At 39.5% G+C, this 20,920-nt stretch overlaps 1 protein-coding gene across 4 annotated transcripts; it reads right to left on the minus strand.

Annotated features, from left to right (window-relative positions):
- Nucleotides 1-442: 442 nt before the first annotated feature.
- Nucleotides 443-20,247, minus strand: smg7 (SMG7 nonsense mediated mRNA decay factor). Of its 4 annotated transcripts, none has more exons than XM_039654600.2 (23): nucleotides 20,097-20,247; nucleotides 13,456-13,487; nucleotides 12,964-13,081; nucleotides 12,701-12,833; nucleotides 12,226-12,397; nucleotides 12,022-12,093; nucleotides 11,768-11,918; nucleotides 11,519-11,654; nucleotides 11,273-11,435; nucleotides 10,726-10,882; nucleotides 10,323-10,393; nucleotides 10,173-10,233; nucleotides 9,954-10,064; nucleotides 9,258-9,675; nucleotides 9,036-9,177; nucleotides 8,567-8,940; nucleotides 8,025-8,369; nucleotides 6,184-6,333; nucleotides 5,588-5,665; nucleotides 5,223-5,379; nucleotides 4,884-5,054; nucleotides 4,219-4,373; nucleotides 443-3,258 (listed from the first exon to the last, which is right to left on the minus strand). In XM_039654600.2, the coding sequence occupies exons 1-23, from the start codon at nucleotides 20,120-20,122 to the stop codon at nucleotides 3,145-3,147; spliced, it is 3,507 nt and encodes a 1,168-aa protein (XP_039510534.2). In that variant the 5' UTR covers nucleotides 20,123-20,247; the 3' UTR covers nucleotides 443-3,144. The 4 variants fall into 4 exon arrangements, with proteins under 4 accessions (XP_039510534.2, XP_039510533.2, XP_039510536.2 ...); XM_039654599.2 differs by having other exon boundaries at nucleotides 9,954-10,085; XM_039654602.2 differs by lacking the exon at nucleotides 6,184-6,333.
- Nucleotides 20,248-20,920: the final 673 nt, after the last annotated feature.

The raw sequence follows: 20,920 nt of genomic DNA on the forward strand, positions 1-20,920 counted from the left end.
TATTATGACGCAAAATGACGATTTTTACGTCACGATAAGCAGGAAGTAAAACACTTAAATCCGTATTTCTCCCTTCTCAGGGGAAAATAAGGGAATAAACCATGACCATTCAAAAATATGACTGGGTTTCTAAAGATACAAAGCTTAATGCAAATGGGTGAAGGTTTATCACAGAAATATGTAAAAATAGAAGCTTTCTTACCTGTACGTGACACCATTTTGCAGATGTGAGACATGAAGCAATGACCAAATCATATTTTATAAGGGTACTGAACATTTTTAACAGCTACACCATAGCGTATTGGCGAAAAAAGCATAATACCAGGCACAAACAATAATGTTAAAACGTATTTTCCTGTAATCATGTGGATGTAACGGTCATCAGTGTCTAACGGAATTAGACAAACTCAAGTGTGAGGTACAGAAAAGGTCCAAAGTCTGCTTATGAGGACATGGTTTATTTTATTAAAGGCATAGCTGATTCCAGCGTTTACAAGTGTCCACAAAGAGACAAGAACACAATAAATCAAGCCCATTATAGAAGGAGATATCCGCAAAAACCAACTATTCCCTGACAAAATCCTCTAAAAAACAAAAGAAAAAAAGAATTTGACTGGATATCTCCCTCATCCAAAATACAAGGCATTCTGAAAGATGGATTTCATGCAGAATTTCAAGAGTGTCAGACTCAATTCAGGGTTGGGACAAACTTTCATAGTGGTAAATTTAATGTAAAAAGCTGGCTGTTTATTTTTTCATTTTATTTTTAGCTTTATTATTGGAATGTTATGTCACGGCCCAAAGGCGCAAGGCTGTTGTCCTGTGATCAGCATTGTAATGTACATCACTACAGAAGCCACAGTTAAAAGATGGATACTGGACAACAGGGAAAAATCCACATTTACAATGCAGTGAGATACAGGGTATCAAAAAAAGCACATTCACACAAGACTGTGCACTACAAGTCCATCCAAAATAAAAGAATGTTAGACGTCCACAGCAACCAATCAGATCACAGGCTTCTGAAAACTCCTTACTGAACAATTCTATGAGGAAAACAAAAAAATGAACAAAATGAGGCCTCAGCTCCCGCTGAAACTTTGCTTGTAGAACTATTTTATTTTTTGCAAATGATACTTGGACTTTTAAGATTCCACGTAATTATTAATTCCTCTTTTTTTAAATACAATTTTAAATGCAACAAGAGAAGCACAATCACACGGCAAATAGACACATCATTTAAAGTTTGTCTTTAATAAAATGTTCTCTACTCAAAAATAAAAACACGCTTTATTCTCATCATACAAGAGAGTACGTCTTTCATATAACCTTCGCCGAACAAAACGCATTGCTTAACCAGGAAGAATTAACCACTGTGAACCCATTATAGATATCTCAGCCTATCCAACACTAACCCCTGGCCCCAGAACATTTACCAAACAGTGGCACCCATTACAAGGTCTTGAAGGCTTACTCAGTGCTATATCCTCTACTGAAAAGAGAACCGTTAGTTTTCAAAACAATATTTGATTTTGACCTTGGCTGCAAACAGGGCATCTATGATGATGTGACCACTTTCTAGCGCACAATCGCATGAGAAACAGTCACTTGACGCAAACCTGAGGCAACTGATGATATACATTACGAGATTTCAGAGTAAAGCAGTAATCGGGCTGACGCTCTTCCTCTTTTTTAGTGCTTAGCATAACGGGAGCGTGGGAAAGCATCCTTCCAGACTTGTGGTCTGTGGTTTTTAAACCGATCAGAATGCAGTTCTTGAGGAGATGGTACCTGAAAGAAGAACAATTCAGTGGCTGTGAGGTTGCTGTGGGAAAATGGGCTTCCCCGGCTTGCGTCCCTTTCTGACAAGCCAACAGCGTCGCAGCTTGACCTGTTCGCCTAAGTTTCCCAAACCTTCCCTACAGTGCCAACGTGATCGCGATTCTAACGATTCCTCAAAACAAAAATAGAGAAAGAACAACAAAAGGAAGGGAGAAAACACAGACCAGGCACAAAGAGAGCTGATAAAGCTTAAAACTATTAATAAAAAGGCAGAACAGGAACAAAAGAAGCCGTTATGCTGGTAAGCTAGAGTAAAGAAATGAGGAAAGGAGGGAGAAGGGGAGGCACACATATATATCGAATGAACTCCCCCATTAGCAGTAAACTATTGAACATATTTACTGAATAATATTTCAGAGAGCTAAAACTGCTACAGAACAAGTCACAAAATACAGTATTGTTAATAATTGCAGTCTCTATTGCAGCTAATGATACTACATCCTACATCTATAGTCTAACCCCCAACTCCGCTTGATACTGATTGAGCTATAAATGTCGCTATGAGCTTCATAATGGTTCGAACTTTAGAGACGTTCCCTGTCCCGTTCACCAAACTCTTCTTACAAATCAACAGACTGTACATGACAACACCATGATCCATGCCTGTGTCAATCTAAGTCCTAATATTCGAGCACATTCTCTAGATGCGCACGTTCACGCCGATTGCATCATCCTTCATTCATTCTGTTTTTTTTATTTATTTTTTATTCTGGACATAGCGACACGAATCCCTCTGAGAAAAAGAATCCAGACTTGGAATAAAACAAAACCACTCCTTTTTTTTTTTGCCCCTCGTAAAAACCACATCTGCTGTCAATAAACATCCCTTTCCGACACGCACGCCCACACCTAACTCCACGTGCGGCGTGCCGGTCGCACAGAGCGATTTAAGCAGGTGGCATGTGGGCGTCTAGTCCAGAGTCTTAAGTCCAGATGAGACAGGAGAATGACCTTTGACCCCCAGAGGAAGCGAGGTGGCAATCAGAGAGAGTTTGTCCCCTCATAGTCAGTGTTCTGCAGCGGCTACGTGCTGAGCAGCGTGACAGGTCAGGTGCTTGCACGCCCTCGTTGCCATAGAGGCACAGGGAGAGAGACAGACAGAGTGAGTGAGAGAGAGAGAGGAGAGGGCTGCACGTCCCTCGTCGGTCAGGCGAGCGGTTCATTTTGAGCCTGTCGCTTCACATCGTTCGCCGTCTCCAGCCTCCGCGCGCAGATAATGCCGGAAATTTCCGATTGGAGCTTGTGGTGTTTCACCTCTTCTGTTGAATCATGTTTGACACAAGTGCGTCTTTCCGTGGGCTCTCAGTGTGGCGGGTTCATGTTGCCGTGGCCGCGCTGCTGCTTCTGTTTCTGCTGCATCAGGAGCTGCTCCAGCGCAGACGGACCGGGCTGCATCATGGAGCTCGACCAGATTGACTGCAGAAAAAGGGGTAGAACAAATGGAAAGTGAAGGGATATTAAGACCACAGAAAAACAAATAACAAAATACGTTAGAACGTGTAGAAAACAACTTATACCATGGTCTGGGTGAATACTCGATTCTGATTGACTGCAGGGTGTCCGTTAAAAAGTGATAAAGGACACCTAGTAAAGTAGTTCTGGTGAAACTGCCTGTTTACCATTCGAAATGAATAAATAAATGCGCTGCCTACAACAGCTGTAAGTAACCATAGCAACAGGCCGTCAAAGTATCCGTTAACAATTTGTTTTGCTCTATCAAAACAAACATCTAACGTTAGTTAGATATTACATAGCCTACTAATTCAACAATGAGCGACTTCGTTATTTCTTTTAACATTTATGGAGAATATGACAACTTTGACGACTGGGATGCTGCTGAAGAAAGAAAAAAAAAATGTAAATAAAACGGAGAAACGTCACAAAGAAAATTACACCGCTGCTGCTATGAATGAGACCCTGCGGGAGTTTTACGCAGCTGTCCAGACAACCGGCAGGAGGAGAGTACAGCGTTTCAAGCCTAAGAAGCCTGTTTGATTAATTGTTTTATGTGTAATAAAAAAAAATTACTACGCCTACCTAACCTGAAGGGTTCTACAAGCTGAGCGGACTATAAATATCTCCGGTTGCTAAATAAACCAGGCGAGTTATTATTTGCAAAAACTAGATTTAGCCTAATTAAAATATAAACCAGCTGCTAATGTTTTAAAAAATGTTTTATTTGGCAAGTGACCATGGTATAAGCGGGTTAATGCCCTCCGAGGTGTCCATTGTCAGGTTTTAATGGACTTCAGCGGAGGCAACCGTCCTCCGCTGCACGTCGGCCGGTTCACGCCTCGCCGTCGTCCATTAAAACCTGACAATGGACACCTCGTCGGGCATTAACCCTTACACGTTTCACGGAACAACTCATTCTACCTTGAAACTGTCAAGGAGGACAGTTGAGGAGTCCTCCATTGGCATGTCCTGGGCTGCCCAGCTGCTGGTTGGCGCCCCCTGGTGCCAGCTGTTGGTCTCCGACACAGAGGAAGACGAGGGAGAAGGCAGGTAGTCCAAGCCAAAGCCGCTCACACCTGAAGATAGTCATATTTACATACCAACCATAAAAATGTACATATTCAAAACCGATTAACAGTTTATTAATTACTTAAAATAACAGAGGCTAGCAGTGGCCAAATATAGATATAGTACACAGTGAATATGACATAACAGAGGAAAGCTGGATTTAGCGCAACATAGCTTGAAGTTGCTCACTCGAGTGTGTCCATTGACTCTCCTGTCCACACCTCAGTTAACACGGTTAAGATCATGCACAGAAAGAGTCTTGTACGCACTGCACTGTACATTAATTTATTCCAACAGTGTATTTAAAAAGTAGGTTTTGCCCATTCAATAAACAGATTGGTTGATTGACAGATTAACTGCCTAGGCGCTTAATTTTATACAAATGTGGCCATGAAAGTGATTTGAACACCTGAATTCAATGATTTGGAGGGGTGTCCCAATACTTTTGGCAATATAGTGGTCGACAACTAGAAGAGATACATAGAACCAAGAGAGTATGTTCTCAGCATGGGAATTACCAGTCTTGTCGGCCTTCCAGCGGTCGGTTACGCGACGGTCTCTGCTGTCAGGTGTCCCAATGGGGCCGAAGTTAGAGAAGGGTAGGGAGCCGTGGCTGTGGGTGGGTGGGGATGAAGGCAGGCTGCTTGGGTTGGAAGAGTGAGGGGACTGACTGGCTGGTGTTGAGTGATCTATAACAAAAGACGGACACAAAATATTAATAAAAAATTATGCTGTTAGTTGACATGTACAAACCTAAAATAAAGGCTATGAATTAAACGAACTCTCATTATATGATGTCTCAAAGCCATCTAGTTAATGCTCACATACTACAGTAAATCAAAATCACTATACGGTACCTGAGCTAGCAGGAAGGGAGGGGGACCATGGGGTTCCTTCAAATAGGGAGTAGAGCGAGGGCTCCTGGTGCATCATGGGTGCATCCGGTTTAGACGCAGGGGCCATATTTTTACCGTATGCCTCGCTAAAAATACTATTGTTCTGGTAGGAGCTGTCCTGTAAAACAGAAAAAAAATAATATTTTTAGTAACATTACCAGTCAGTGCATGATTGGCAAGTAAAAAAAAAAAAAAAAGCAACATCCAGCCAAATGCAAAATTTGGTAGTGTTTTGAAGGAAAACACTGCCACCTGGTGACGTTTGATCCACAATGCAAAGGAGGACAAATTGTTTGTTTGGGAGAGAAAAAGTATTGCAGCTTTACCTGAATGGAAAATCGGGGGAGAAGAGAAGACTGCCCAATCACATCGGCTCCACTGTCTAGTCGTGACGGATTTGGCAACTACAGAGGGAGAAAAGCACAAAAGATGAGCCCTCTGCAGAATATGCATTCCTACAGATCATTTTTAAATATAGCAAAAACTATATTTCCAGATATAGCCACACATTATAACAAATGAAAGATACAGTACACTACGTAATAGCACACTACTCATTTGATAGATGATACATTCGATTGAATTGTTTTTTTCTTAAGCTAAAACCTTTTTAAAATCTAAACGCTTAAATTAATTTTTTTATAGACAAACACAACTTAGACCTAGATATTCATTTTAATAAGAACCTCTTTCAATACTGTTTAAAAGGTATCCCGGGATACATCTCATGATGTTCCATGTATGCCATCTCTGTGTTATTTCTTAGTTACTATGACTTATTGCTCTAATATATTGGAAAACAATAGGCATGTCCAAACTTTCAACTGGCATTGAAAACAAGGACCAGATTGTTTTATCCATAGAAGCTCATATCAAAACTCAAACCACTCCCACCAGACGACAAGATAGGAGAACTACATACAAACATGTTCCTTCCAGGAGCAGAATTAAGAGGGCCAGCCAAGGCCTGGTAGAAATCATGAGGTTTAGTAAAGAGTAGCTCCTCCTCTTCCTCAAAGTCCGCCAGAGTCTTTAACAGGTCTGGGGGCAGAAGAGGGGAGCTCTTGTTGTCCTAGTGAGAAACGAGGCACAAAGGGGAAGGAAGGTAGGAGAGAGAGAGAAAAAAAGAAAGAGAGAGAGAGAGAGAGAGGGAGAAAAGGGGATGAGAGAAAGAGGATGTAAGAAAATAGGAAGCAGCCTGTCAGAGCTATCTGAAAGATCAGTGCCCTTCTCAAACTGACTTCTGCTCACGGCTGGTGATTAAGCTCTTTGACTGACTCAAATGTAAAATAGTGTTTAAAACAACACACAAATGAATCACAGAATACTTCACCGCAGAGTTAGACAGATGGAAACGTGAAAGAAGATACGAAAAAGTTGAAAGCATGCGCTTCTCCACAACAGCTGAGGTCAAGTTTCTATAAAACCCATGTGTATTGTATGTAAATGATCCCCAGCTTATGCTGGAAAACCCATGATAATCACAGAGTCAGAACAGATCTCTTTCAGTGGCTGCACCTATATAAACCAAAGGCAAGTGGAAGGAATTGACTGAGAATGATGAGCACTGAGGATGTGTTCACGTTAGAATACTTGCTTACTGCTTAGGGAACACTGCACCAAGCAGAATGCTATGAATAAACACATGATGAAACAATACATGTTAAAAGCATTAATGAACTACGTCATTGCATGCTTGACCTAATGTTTCATGTTTTAAATTAATGAGTGATGTCCAGTTTTTAAAAAGGAAAATGAAATTTTTCAATCCATATTTGATTAAAATGCCTCAACTGTTAGCCGTCTTAAATGAAGAAAACTATACATACATACTTGTACATGTATATAGTTTAGGAATGTTTTTATTAGTAAAATATTGTAATATTTAAAAGAAATACATTAGCATTCAAAAGCATGCATTAAAAGCATGCATTAAATTGATATAAAGCGAGTGTAATAACATCTATAATCCAGAATAAAATAACCTAGATTTCCAGAAAAAATATTAAGCAGCTCAAATGTTTTCAACATTGATACTAGAATATTAGAATGTCATATTAGAAAGATCATGTGACACTGAAAACTGGAGTAATGATGCTGAAAATTCAGCTTTGCCATAACATAAATAACATTTCAAAATATATAAGATCAAAGATATTTTAAAGAAATGCATGATATTATTTAATAAAATTATAACTTGACCTACTGATAAAAACAACAGAGTTTTCTCTGGTTACTTATGCAGGATTTCTCCAATTATTTAGTCAATTTAAAGTACAGAAAGCTAGATTTAATTTTTTTTTTTTAAGCACAACACCCACATCTCCAAGTCCAAACAACAACAGGTACACAGATCCAAATCCCTGTCCTACATTTATTTTTCTATAACCCATTACATTTAGCTAAACAACACAATACTAAATACTGAATTTGTCACTACTGAAATTTCATTGTGGCTTTAATTGTAATAATATTTAACAATATTACTGTTTTACTGTATTTTTGATCTTGAGTAGTTTTGGTAGTTTATGCAGATATTTATTTTATATTTAAACAAAATATAGTTAAATTGCAATATTTATAAAAATATATGGTAATTTTATTGTTATTGTTTTCTATACATAGAATGCAAACTAAAACTACAAACTAAACCTAGACTATAACTAAAAAACAATAGTATGCTATCATAATAGTATATTAAGCCTGATGCTAATTTTTTTTAATATACAACAGCTGTATAAACAGATGAAAAAGAGTGCTAACTTCATATGGAGGCCCTCTGGGCATGTTCTCCTGGTCGGGGCAGAAGACTCCAGGCTGACGTTTGCCCATCCTGTCCCCCATTCCGCTCCTGCCCTCTCCTCCCATGTGATAAGGTGGCTCCCAGTAGAAATCCTGCACTTTGACCTCTGGAAACTTCATCTTCTTGTCCATGCTGGGCTGAGGGGGCTGCATGCTCATAGGGTGATCAAAGAGCTTCATTGGGTCCTGGGTGGGCATGAAGAAAGGCTGCTTGACGGGCATCTGCATGGGCATTTTCTGCATGGTGGGCTGAGTTTGGTGCTGGCTCCACATTTGACCAGGCTGTTCAGCCACCTGCATGTAAGCCTGCAAGGACAAAATAAAATGGAGAAAGTAGAGAAATTACCCAACAAGGTCAGCAACATAAATGTTTCTATGTAGTCTCCATGGTAATCGGCCTTTTAAGAAAACGGGAGAGCAGATATTGAACCTCAGCATCACTAGAGCAAATTAAATCAGCATTCATGTAATACCACATGCTTTAAATAACAGCGTCAGTTTACCTGCTGCATGCTGTGATGATGTGGTGGACTTTTGCCAAGCTGAGAGCTCTGCTTGGTGGGCGACTGCTGCGGTTGCTGTTGCTGTACTTGGAGCTGCACAGATTGCTGCAAGGCTTGTTGGGATGGTTGTGGAGGGAGCGGCTGTGTCTGCTGAGGCTGGGGAGGGCCCTGGTTTAGGGCTCCAGGGCCCGAGGGCCTCTGCTGGCTGTAGGGAATGTGTGAGGGTTTCCCTGTCTGTACAGAATTGGCAGATTGAGGGTGGGAGGCGGTCTGGAGGAAGGGTGCAGGTACGGATACACCTGTGGGGAAGGTGAAGCCCGGGCTCATGGAGAAAGCCACGGGTGGAGGGATCACATATGCTGGTGGAGGGAAGCCTGAAGGAGGAAAAACATGAGGAAATGAGCAATGACTGAACAGCCCATGTATAATAATGTTCAGGTGTGGCATTTATGAAAGTGTCTTAGCGTACCTGGTCTGCTGGGCAGAGGCGGGAAAGCTCCGGGGTGGTGGATGGGGATAAACTGTGAAGAGCATGTGGTTTGAGTCTGTGTGACTGGAGTCTTCCTCACCTCAGATACTGGAGTCTTCCTTATTTCAGTCTGAGTCTTCACCTTGTAGCAAAAAAACAAAAATTAGTTTAAGTTTAGACTAAGAATTACAGCAAAATTAGGCACAATTGATTCTCCCTTACCTGTTTCCCAGCATCCATTGTTTTATCATGACTGTTTTTCTTCACCTCACTCTTTCTTTTGCCCTCTTTCTTCAGCTCGTTCTTTCCTTGTATTCCATTTCCTTTATTGAATCCAGCTCTGTCCTTCCCTGCATCCCTTTGGTGCTGGTTCCTGTTCTGTTCTCTACTCTGTTCGCGAGGTTTAATATTCTCTTTGAAGGTGACCACAGGTCTCTCACTGCCATCCAGCCCACTGTTCTGGTTCTTTCCAGCCGAGAGGACCGACTTCAGGCCCTGGGTGCTGTCATTGGAGCTCTGCTCACCATTAGATGACTCCTGGAGGACTGGTGTGTCTTTTTCCTGTGGCTCTTCTACCACCATCTCAGGGATATCAGTAATGAAGAGCAGAAGGCCATCACTTATGCGACACTGGATTAACCTGTTGATACCAAAAGCCAAAAAATGACTTTATTTGCACATATGCCGGCGAAAATCTGAACGGGTCATAAATTTAGAAAAATTAATCTGAATTAGTCACAAAGTAAATGACAAAAAGAGAAAGAATAAGGTAAAAGAAGATATAATCAACATTTTTTAATGCACATTTTTCAGCTAGAAGAACCGAGACAGTTTTGAAGCTGCCAAACTTCAGGAAAGTCCAAGAAAGACCGAAAAAATCATGAGTAAGAAATGAATGAAAGTGAAACAACGGTTTACCGTGGTTGGTTGTCAGCCACCCACTTGCCCTGGCTGATGAGTCTTTGGTGTCGGGCATGAACTAACAGGCTCTCCACAACACTCTGATGCCCTTTAGAGAAGTCTAGCATCCTGGAATCATTGAATAAGAACCTTAAGAGAACAAACAACGCTAAAAGTCATGTGTGTAAAATAAAGAGTCAAAACAAGAAGAGTAATCAATTTATAATGAAGGTTTACCGCAAAGCAGGACGAAGGGCCAGAAAGCCTTGCAGCTCGAACTCTTCAGGCAGTGGAATAACTGTGAAACAAACAATCAAGACCATTAACTGAAAGAACTGCTCAAACGAAAATTCACAAGCAAATTTAAGAGCGATGCAGCACTCATACCTGACACATTTGACACATCCTCCTCCTTAGGCTGAAAGCTGTTCAGAATGGACACCAGCCATGGCCAGATGCTGTGAAATGCCAAAGATGTGTCATTTTAATAGTATTCAATAGCACAAAATCTTGGCTCGGGCAGAACCATTTTAAGTGTCATCATGAAAAAAAAAATTCAAACAGACAGTACAATGGATTGTGGGTATTGTTGCTGGGATTAAGCAGATTGCGGATTAAAAAGACAGGATCAGCCGTTTAAAAAACCACTACAAGTTCCCTTCTAAATACAAACACATTAAAATGCTAAATCTACAGAACTACTAAAATCAAGCTTTTGTTTTGAAACTGAAATAAAACCAACATCTTCAAATATCATTCAGGTGAAAAGAAAATAGAAAGTCTTTCTTACTACTGCCGCTTGTCCATGGTACTTTCATTAAACACACTGGGTCGAAGCCTCAGCCAGTCCAGAGACACTTTGATGGCAGGAAGAGGGCATTCCCCCATGATCTCCTCTCGGTTCTTATTGAGTAAAGCTCGGCTGAGCATCACACCCAGGAAAGACACTAGGGAAAGGACAACAACATTGACAATAATAAGAAATGTTTCATTTTCAGCATATTAGAATGATTTCTGAAGAATCATGCGACACTGAAGAAGACTGGAGTAATGATGCTGAAAATTCAGCTTTGCACACCACATGAATAAATCACATTTTAAAATATATTAAATTAGAGAATGGTTATTTTAAATGATAATAAGTCACATTATAACTGTTAAGACAGCATTTTTGATTAAATAAATGCAAACTTCTTTCAGAAACGTACAAAAAAAAATCGTAATCCACCCCCAACTTTTGAACGTGTACATCTTTTAAAATTACAAGTGTGTTTAACCCATGGTTTAGAAAGACCACAAGAAAGGGGTTGGACGCATTGTGATATAAAAGGACATACTGAAGAGTCCAAGGAGTTGGATCCAGCTGATCTGCTCATCCGAGCTGTAGCTGTGCTCATCTGCCTCATTGCTGAAGTCTCTGAGGTGGTGCAGTTCAAACAGGTTTATAACTGTGATGTGGACCAGCTGCTGGGAGCTGAAAGCTTTCTGAAGAATCAGCCTCTGTGGAGCGAATCAGTCAAGAGAATTTTTGAGTAAACAAATTCAGACCAAGAAAATGATATAGCTGGGGGTTTTGACTGCACCTGGAACTGCTCCTCTAGTTTCTCTCTCAGGGTGTTCAGCTTATCTAGGCTTTTGCAGAGATAAACATGGCCGTGGAACTTGATGAAGGACTTAATGAAATCAGAAACGCTCCATTTTGTTTTGACCTCATCACGGCTGTGGGTTAAAGAGACGCAGGAGAATTAAGCACTAGTTTCTTACTTGCATATGATAATGTGAGCAAAATATTATGATCCTATTAATATAAGTGTCTGCAAAGACATTCTGACCTCTCAAGGGCCTTGGAAAGAGCTTTCTGTAGGTTGGTGGAGGCAGCAGGAAATGGGAATTTGACAGCAATGCTCCTGCAGTAGTAGAAGATTGTTGTAAGGTGGTCTCCTTTGGAGGAGGCCAGTATGGCCAGCTGATTGTAAGGTTGACCTTAGAGCAGAGGGAGAAAATTTTCGTTTTTAATTCACTTGTTTTAATTTCAATGCCAGTGGTGCGCTTGAGTATGTGAAAACATGCAGCAACAGATACAAACCATTTGAGGGAACAAGTTGAGCTGCATGTCTGTAGTACGACTCAGCCTGGCTGGTTTGGTTCCGATAACGTGCTGTAGGTTAGGTAAAATAAACCACAACCAATGAAACCCCCCAGTAAATAACATCCAAATATTTCATATTTCTAAAAACAGGAGAGCAGTAATGTTGCTAATGCTCTCCCCAAATTTGCTACAAAACCTCACCAATATCTCCGAGATGGACGAGACAGTGCTGGCAGATGTAGGAACAGGAGCTGGGCTGGGGCTTCACTATGGCGCTGGTGCTGCTCTGCTTATTGCTGATGATGCCAAGCTGCGAGGATTTCACACGGCATGGCAAGTCCACATTAAACACCGTGCACAGCTCTTGCAACAACTGAGAATCCAGAAAGAGATTTGAATAAAGGTCACTACAGATTTTGGGAAACACAGTCAACAAAGAATAACAGACTGACATAACTGGTCATGTGACACAGAGCTCGTCTATGGTCGTTTCAACCACAATCTGCTTAACAATGAGCATTTAGCACTGTACAATAGCACAGCTTCCTTGTGTGTTTATTTAGTTATTATTTGACACCATATAAGCAGCAACGGCTGCATTCATGGCAAAATCAACAGCATTTCAATAAAATAAAACAATTTGTTTACAACAATGTCATTTCAATACATTGCTTACTTGTGTGTAGAATCCACTAGCTGCCTCAAGGAACAGGGAGAGATTGGCCTGTACTTCACTTCGATTGGGGTTGGCCCTGTTCTTAGCTTGACTCTGTAGTGTTGTTATTTGATTCTTGAAAGCATGGTTCCAGCTGAAACAAAAGTATTTGATGGACAAAATGACAGTCAGATATTTACGACATAATACACAAACTCAGACAAGGCATAATGCATGTAAATAAAGCAAATCATTATGCAGAGTATTATAATTGATATTCTTACAGATCTTGTTCTACTTTCTTGTCCAGGGCGTACTCTAGGTCCGTAACCAGCATTTTCTGGTACAAGTCCTGAAGAGCCTGCCGTGATGTCCAGACCTCCGCCGCACCAAGCTTAGAATCTGCATTACATGTGGAGTGGAACATGTTAAAAAGCTAATGCTGCAGCCGCACTGTAGAACGTGACTGACTGTCTCCTAACAGTGCCTTTCAGCTCATTTGGCGAAAGATCTGCACGTCTTAGTAACCACATCCAATGCCATGGTTACCAAAGTGACAGGAATAAGATGACAAATATGAAACAGCAATAGACTCCAAGTAAGCTCATACATCACATCAATAGTTCCAATAATATGTGCAGCTTATGACCGTTGCCATTGTACTGTTATTATTTTAAAGATCACAAGTTAGATCAACTTAAAATCGCATGCTAATAAATAAAATGACATTGACAAGTCCTACATAAATAGACTAAACTAGAGATGATAGCACATACCTGTCATGTCAGCCTTCAGGGCCTCTGCCTGCCTGCTCAAAACAAGAAATTAAAATGTTAATGAGGTGATGATTTAAGAGAGAATCATTGGACAAGGTCTGGTGTATATCTCTGGAACAAGCACAACAGCATTGCAGTTTAGGGGCTTCATTGTACAAACTCGAGGCCATTTTGCCCTAGCCTGGGCTTCCCCACACTGCCTTTGCACAGCACGATTTTATTCACGCTGCTAGGTAGTCTGAATACCATGGACCAATTTTTCACCTCAGTGAGGGAATCAATCACAGAATGGGGATATGTCTATGCAACACACCGAAGTAGTTTGCTTATACCTATGGATCAAACATGGCAGCAGACGCGAAGTTACCTTTTGATGGAGCCTTTGATATTGTGCTAAGTTTAGTCTAGTTAGAACGCAAGTCTAACTAGTTTAGAACCCAAATAAATCTGCGACCCGTCGTCTTCCTCGTCTAATTTCTTTCGCTCTACATTTGTCATCAGGTATAATTGAAACGATTGGCTATGAGGTACATACAGGCACATTTGATAGAAATTCGTAGCACCCAATAAACAGCTCTGGGCATTCGTAAACCAATGAGATCAATCAATGAGATGGACCAATAAACACAGTTCAAGTGATGACACACACCAACATTACAGCAATGCCATTGGTCTAATTGACAGAAATGTGTCAAATAAGAAATTGGCAATAATAATAATAACTTATTGTTAGATATTTAAGTGGTTGATTTGTTTTTGTTTTTGCTAGCCTGGTCTTGCTCGCACGTGAGCATGAAGCTTCATGAACTTCCATGGGAATAAATTGAAAACGCTCCCACTGCACCAGTGGATACACAACACTACGCCATATCACCGCGGCCGTTTCAAAGAAATTAAGAGGGAAGTGTGTCAGCCAGGTCATAGCTGAAGTAAGTAATGAGGGGCCTGGCTGGTGGGTATGTTCAGCTCTTTGGCAATATCCAGTGCCTCTGGTTCAGGGTAGGCCCTTGTTTCTTTTTTTGGCTGAATATTGATAGGCCTGTTGGGATAATCATTCAATATATCGACTTATTGAATTTGTTCTTTATAGTCATTGTTTTAAATAACAACAAAATAACATCAGAAAATCCTAAAATAAAAGTGCAATAAAATGCAATCCGTTATATATCTTACACCCTTTGGCTTACCAACATAGTACCAGTCGACAGGGACATTAAAATTATTGGTAATACTTTACAATAAGGTTTATTAGTTAACTAGATTAGTTAGCAAGCATGAACTTATAATGAACTCCAGTTATAAAGCACTTATTAATCTTTGTTAAAGTTAATTTCAACATTTACTAATAATTTATTAAAATCTTGTTAACATTAGGTAATGCACTGTGAACAAACAATGAACAGTGGAATTTTTATTAACTAACATTAACAAAGATTAATAAATACTGTAACGTTCTTCTAACCTTATTGTAAAAAGTGTTACCAAATAATTTATTGTCCATATAAACAATGCTAAAGGAAAATTGCTTCAGCAATGCATACACCAGTTCCCAACAAAGATGTGTAAAGGGAGAAGTGGCAGGCTGGGTGTAAATTGATGGACTGCTCATTCAACAGTCTCACTGCACTGGGATAAAAGCTGTGGGACAGGGCCAATCTAGTAGTTCTCATTCTGAAGGCCAGCTATCGCCTCCATGAGGGCAGCAGCAGGTTGAACAGGTGTTGCGAATGATCTTGCAGGATGTTATACACACTCCGCACACAGCGGGTGGTGTAGACAGTGTTACTGTACTCGACAAAAACACGATTTTCTCAGCTTTTTGCTCAAAATGTTTGTTTCTTATGAAACTTACCCACATTCAAGTGTTGATAAAAAAAGAATGCATGAAGCTAGAATAAAACAGATATTAAAAGCAGAGAGGTCTGTTCTTATACTTTTTATATAGTGCATCTTCAGATATGACTTTTTATATAGTGCATCTTCAGATATATATACAGTGCCCTCCACAATTATTGGCACCCCTGTTTAAGATGTGGTCGAGGACTTTTAAAAATTCTCCCTTTTTTTTAAACAACATAGAACCCAAATGCAAAAAAAGAGAAAAATCCAACCTTTTATTTAAGTACATTACTTTGGTGGTAAAAAAAAAAATGTAAAAATTTAGAAAAATAAAAACTTCAAATCATGTGTCCCACAATTATTGGCACCCCTAACAATTCCGCTAAAAATTGTAATTGATTTTTAAAAAAATATATTTTCTGTAGTTGCTAATGTTGGTCAGGATATCTAGGAACTTTTAATTAGTAATTCATGACTTCCTATTTCCCTGGGGTATAAATATGACATGACACAGAGGCCTAATTCTCTTACCCATTTGTCAACATGGCAAAGACAAGAGAACACACCATTCAAGTAAGGCAGATGTGTGTTGACCTTTATAAGTTAGGCAATGGCTACAAGAAAATAGCCACTCACCTTATCTTGCCCGTATCTAAAGTTAGAGGAATCATTAAGAAGTTTAAAACAACTGGAACAGTGACAAACGAGGCTGAAAGAGGTCCCAAGTTTATCTTGCCACAACGCACTGTGAGGAGGATGCTAAGAAAAGTAAAAAAAAAGTCCTAAGCTCACTGTCACAGAATTGCATCAAATAGTGGCATCTTGGGGTCACAAAATCTCCAAAACAACCATCAGACGCTCTCTACATGCCAACAAGATGTTTGGGAGGCATGCTAGGAAAAAGCCTTTTCTCACTAACACTGACAAACGTAAACGTCTGGAGTTTGCCAAGCGGCACTGGGACTTCATCTGGGATCGTGTGCTTTGGTCGGATGAGACTAAGATTGAGCTTTTTGGCAACAAACACTCTAAGTGGATCTGGTGTAAAACAAAAGATGTGTATGCCGAAAAGTACCTCATGCCCACCGTGAAGTATGGTGGAGGATCTGTGATGCTGTGGGCCTGTTTCTCTTCCAAAGGCCCTGGGAACCTTGTTAGGGTGCATGGCATTATGAACACTTTGAACTACCAGGACATTTTAAATAAAAACCTGATGGCCTCTGCCAGAAAGCTGAAGATGGGTCGTCATTGGGTCTTTCAGCAGGATAATGATCCAAAACGTGTGGCAAAATCTACACAAAAATGGTTCAGTCACAAACTCAAGGTCCTCCCATGGCCATCTCAGTCCTCAGACCTCAATCCAATCGAAAACCTGTGGGGTGAGCTAAAGAGGAGAGTGCACAAGAGAGGGCCCAGGATTCTGGATGATCTAGAAAGATTTTGCAAAGAAGAATGGTCAAAGATCCCTCTCTCTGTGTTCTCCAATCTTGTGAAATGTTATAGGAGGAGATTAAGTGCTGTCTTGTTGGCAAAAGGGGGTTGTACAAAGTATTAACATCAGGGGTGCCAATAATTGTGGGACACATGATTTGAAGTTTTTATTTTTTTAAATTTAATTTTTTTTTTTTACCACCAAAGTAATGTACTTAAATAAAAGGTTGGATTTTTCTCTTTTTTTGCATTTGGGTTCTATGTTGTTTAAAAAAAAGGGAGAATTTTTAAAAGTCCTCGACCACATCTTAAACAGGGGTGCCAATAATTGTGGAGGGCACTGTATATATATATATATATATATATATATATATATATATATATATAAGCGCTTTGAGTGTCCAGAAAGGCGCTATATAAATGTGATGAAATATTATTATTATTATTATTATATGACACACACAACAAAATATTCTGGGGGCCACGAAATTGTGAAACTTACAAAAAACCCTGGCAGTGGCTGGCAAATGGCAACTCAAAAAAAAAAAATACGGAAGTAAATAAAATAAAATAAAAACGCTGGCAAGAAAAAAGTCAAAATGTTTGAAAGCAACTAAAAAAAAAAGCACAAATGTCAGGGCATGTCAACAACACTTCCACAGGGCCCAAAAGCACCCACAGACGGTTAAAAAAAAGCAAGCTTGATAATGTTGCATTGGTAACATCCAATAATATTTGAACACAATAAATGAACAGTACAATAACAATTGTACAAAATACATGATAGAAAACAAAACATTAGCAAGGCAGGCATAAAAACAATACAGAACTGTCGTTCGACAAGAGACAATTCAATCAACTGACTTGAAATTTTCTAGCACACTACCACAACTTGACTGTCGACCTCGAGGCGGTCACATTCATAACAAATGGTAAATATCTTGGCCTGGATGCTGATATTAAACTTTTCTTTCAACACTTAAAAAAAATTGTTAATGAAATCTTTGATTCCTTCCTCACATAAAGATCCCACCATCAAGATTCCTTCCTCACACAAAGATCCTACCTCTAATCTCTGAATAATCTAAAAAAAAAAAATACTAAGACAACTTCCAATGTTGTCAAAAATATCTAAAATAGTTCCAATACTCATTTCTCACAGTATCAATACCAGCGTCGCTTTCTCGTTCACTTCTCTCTGAAAGAGAGTTGACACATGTAGCTGCATCTCAAACAGCTCACAAATACCAAATTGAGTTCTTTTTCAAGGCTTACTGTGCTTAAACAAACACGATACACAAAACATTATGCCAAAAAATGCCCGTGTTGGTGAGTATTCCCATGAACACATATTGTCACTATACAGTCAATAAATAAATACAGTAGTACCGTGATGTTGTAGGCCTATGTGCGGACAGGTACACTATTTAAAACTTAAACACGCACGTCTGCAAAAACATCACAAGAGTTGTTGAGTGCTGTTGCCTATCTGCTGTGCCCTGTGTAGAATAATTCTCATCTTAAAAGTATTGAGTGTTTCCCGGCGCTTGCACATCGTTGTTCACGCTGCAGTTTATTAGGATGCAGGGTCTGACTGGATTTTTTAAATAAGCTGCTCAAATCTCACTTTTCATTTTAAAACATCATAATAGATTTATATAAGAAAAGTATTCTCGCAGTTCGTCCCTTGACCACTTCTGGAAGAGGTGCAATGGTTCGTTTCTAGAACCCTCTTTGTGGGAAATTAATCATCATATCAACATTTGCACTCGGTTCTTCTTATCAACCATTCAGATTTTAACATTTGTAAATTAATTATGCGTCATAATATACATACTGCCCTCCAGTCAGGGATGGTAATTTGATATATATGGGAGCGAAAATGCTCCTGTAGGCCAATGAGCTCTTGTTTTTTATATTTATGATAGCAATATCACACAACAATATCAGTGCTGTTTTTCCTAATATTAATGCATTTATTTGTGTATCTCATTCTACTTATTTGTGAATAAGTTTTATTTATGTGAATTTCTTTACATTAATTTCACATTTACTAGGAATAAAGGACCATTTCTAACCCCATAATAATTTTACCACAACTTCAAATAATAAAAAAAGTACCTGAATGTTGTCGAAAAGTCCCTTCAAAACATGTGGGATTCCACACACTAAATGAGCTTCCCGTTAAAACAGGCAGAATGAAACCACACACCTAGATCAGGTTAAATGTTGTTATGCAAGCCCTAGATTACATTAAAGTACAACAATAAAGCTTTTTTCAGCTTTCGTTCTTGTCAGCAAGTACAAAACCAGAGTAATGAAGTCATCTACTGTGCTCAGTCACTTTAAAACAGAAACGTGCTGTCCAACTGTCATCACATCACCAACATTTTTTCACAAAACTCACAACAAACATATCTACTCGGCAGGACGGTATTGACACAGCTTACAACCTTTCACGATCAAATGGCCTGGATTTGTCATTATCAGCCGCCACATTTATTTACATATTCCCTCGGTCGATTCGTTTCACACCGTTTTGAACCAACTCAAGGTTACTGAATCACGTCGGATACTAAAAAAAAAAAAAAAACACTGCCTTGCAAACTAGACATTCTCAGATAATGTTTAAAGTCATCTATTAAGAAATACGTGTTATTTTTTATCTGAATGCATGTTATCTGTACAAATCAAAGCACGTTAGGTAAAACTATAGAGTGACACGAATAAAACAAGGTCAAAACACACTTGTCATCTACATACCTTACATAAAACAACATAACAGCTTTATAAAAGCGTACTGATCACATCAGTTCACTTTCACCAATGGCTCATCACTGTAATTTGTTATTCATGCTGAAATGAAAGGAAAATGGAAACCTATAACGTTAAAGCAGATACGCAACATAATGAAACCTTATTTTGGTTTGTTTTTTCCGGCTCATTTTTAAAGATAATTATTCACCCGAACCCTTGCGTGACTAATGTAGAGAGCATGTGTAACCGGATTGTTTTCTGACTTCATCCAGTGGTATGTTTGTGGCTAACGCGGGCTAACATAGCAACTGTTGTAGGTGGGCATGCTAGGTGCTATGTACACACGAATTCTCGTTAGATCAAGTAAACGTCGCGATTTGCCTAACCACCCATCTATCAATGTTTTTGGTAATAGTCAGGACAATGCGTCATCGACTTCTGCTTGTATTGAGTTTCGTGTCTCGTTTACAAGCTAGCATGCTAACTAGCCTAGCGTCTAGCACTGACAGCCAATGCTAGGAGAACAACATTCCGATAAACCACATTCGGTATCAATGACAGAAACACGGTCTCGGTCGGCAATTCGAGTCCGAGAATCTCCGGATTTTACTCACCGTAAGTATTGGGCGCAGAGGTTCATCCTGTCGGATCGCCAGTCTTTTAGACAACGACAGGTTCTTCACAAGCTAAGTCTACTCCCGTCGCCATATTGTCCATCACATCGTCATTGGTAGAATACGGTCCAGACGTACACACAAGAGCGCGCTGACCTACGTCACAGGCCCCGCCCCCTTGCACACTTACAGTAATTTCTCTCTATAGCCCAATAGTTTGAACAATGAACATATCAAAGGTAACCATGCAACCATGTATCATAGCAAATCAAATACTAGATAAACATTACAATATTAGCTAATAGAAGAGAACAAAAAAGTAGGCTATAGTTTGTCTTGATACAGACTGCAGCAAGGCCAAATTACTTCTCAAGTCTGAGCTGAAGGTTTATAGCCTTCAGTTTGACATTACATTTTCAGATATGCAGTAATTTACTTATAGCCTTAATTAAGTTGATTTATTTGTGGATTGTTATTTACTAGTAGGCCTATTATCATAAGCCTATTGTCTTTTCCAGGCAATTATTTTGCTCTCTACTGTAACAATGGATACGGTTCCTCTTAAGACGACTGTAACTTGTTCTTGTAAAACTTGTAAAAAGAAAACATCCAAATGTGTTTTATTAATCACTATAAAAAATAAATGTGTGTCAAATCAAAGACATGCTATGTGAAAATCAGACAAAAATTGTATCACTGTAAGGTTCAAATGCCAATCAATTTGCACAAGCCCCGGTAATATTTATGTTGTGTAATGTTTTAAAGCAGTCTTTCTCAATTGCAGGCCTGCATAGGGACCAAAATGTTTAAGATGTCTCATTTAC

The sequence above is a fragment of the Pimephales promelas genome, chromosome 5, assembly GCF_988280905.1.
Source record: "Pimephales promelas chromosome 5, fPimPro1.hap1.1, whole genome shotgun sequence".
Lineage (NCBI taxonomy): Eukaryota > Metazoa > Chordata > Actinopteri > Cypriniformes > Leuciscidae > Pimephales > Pimephales promelas.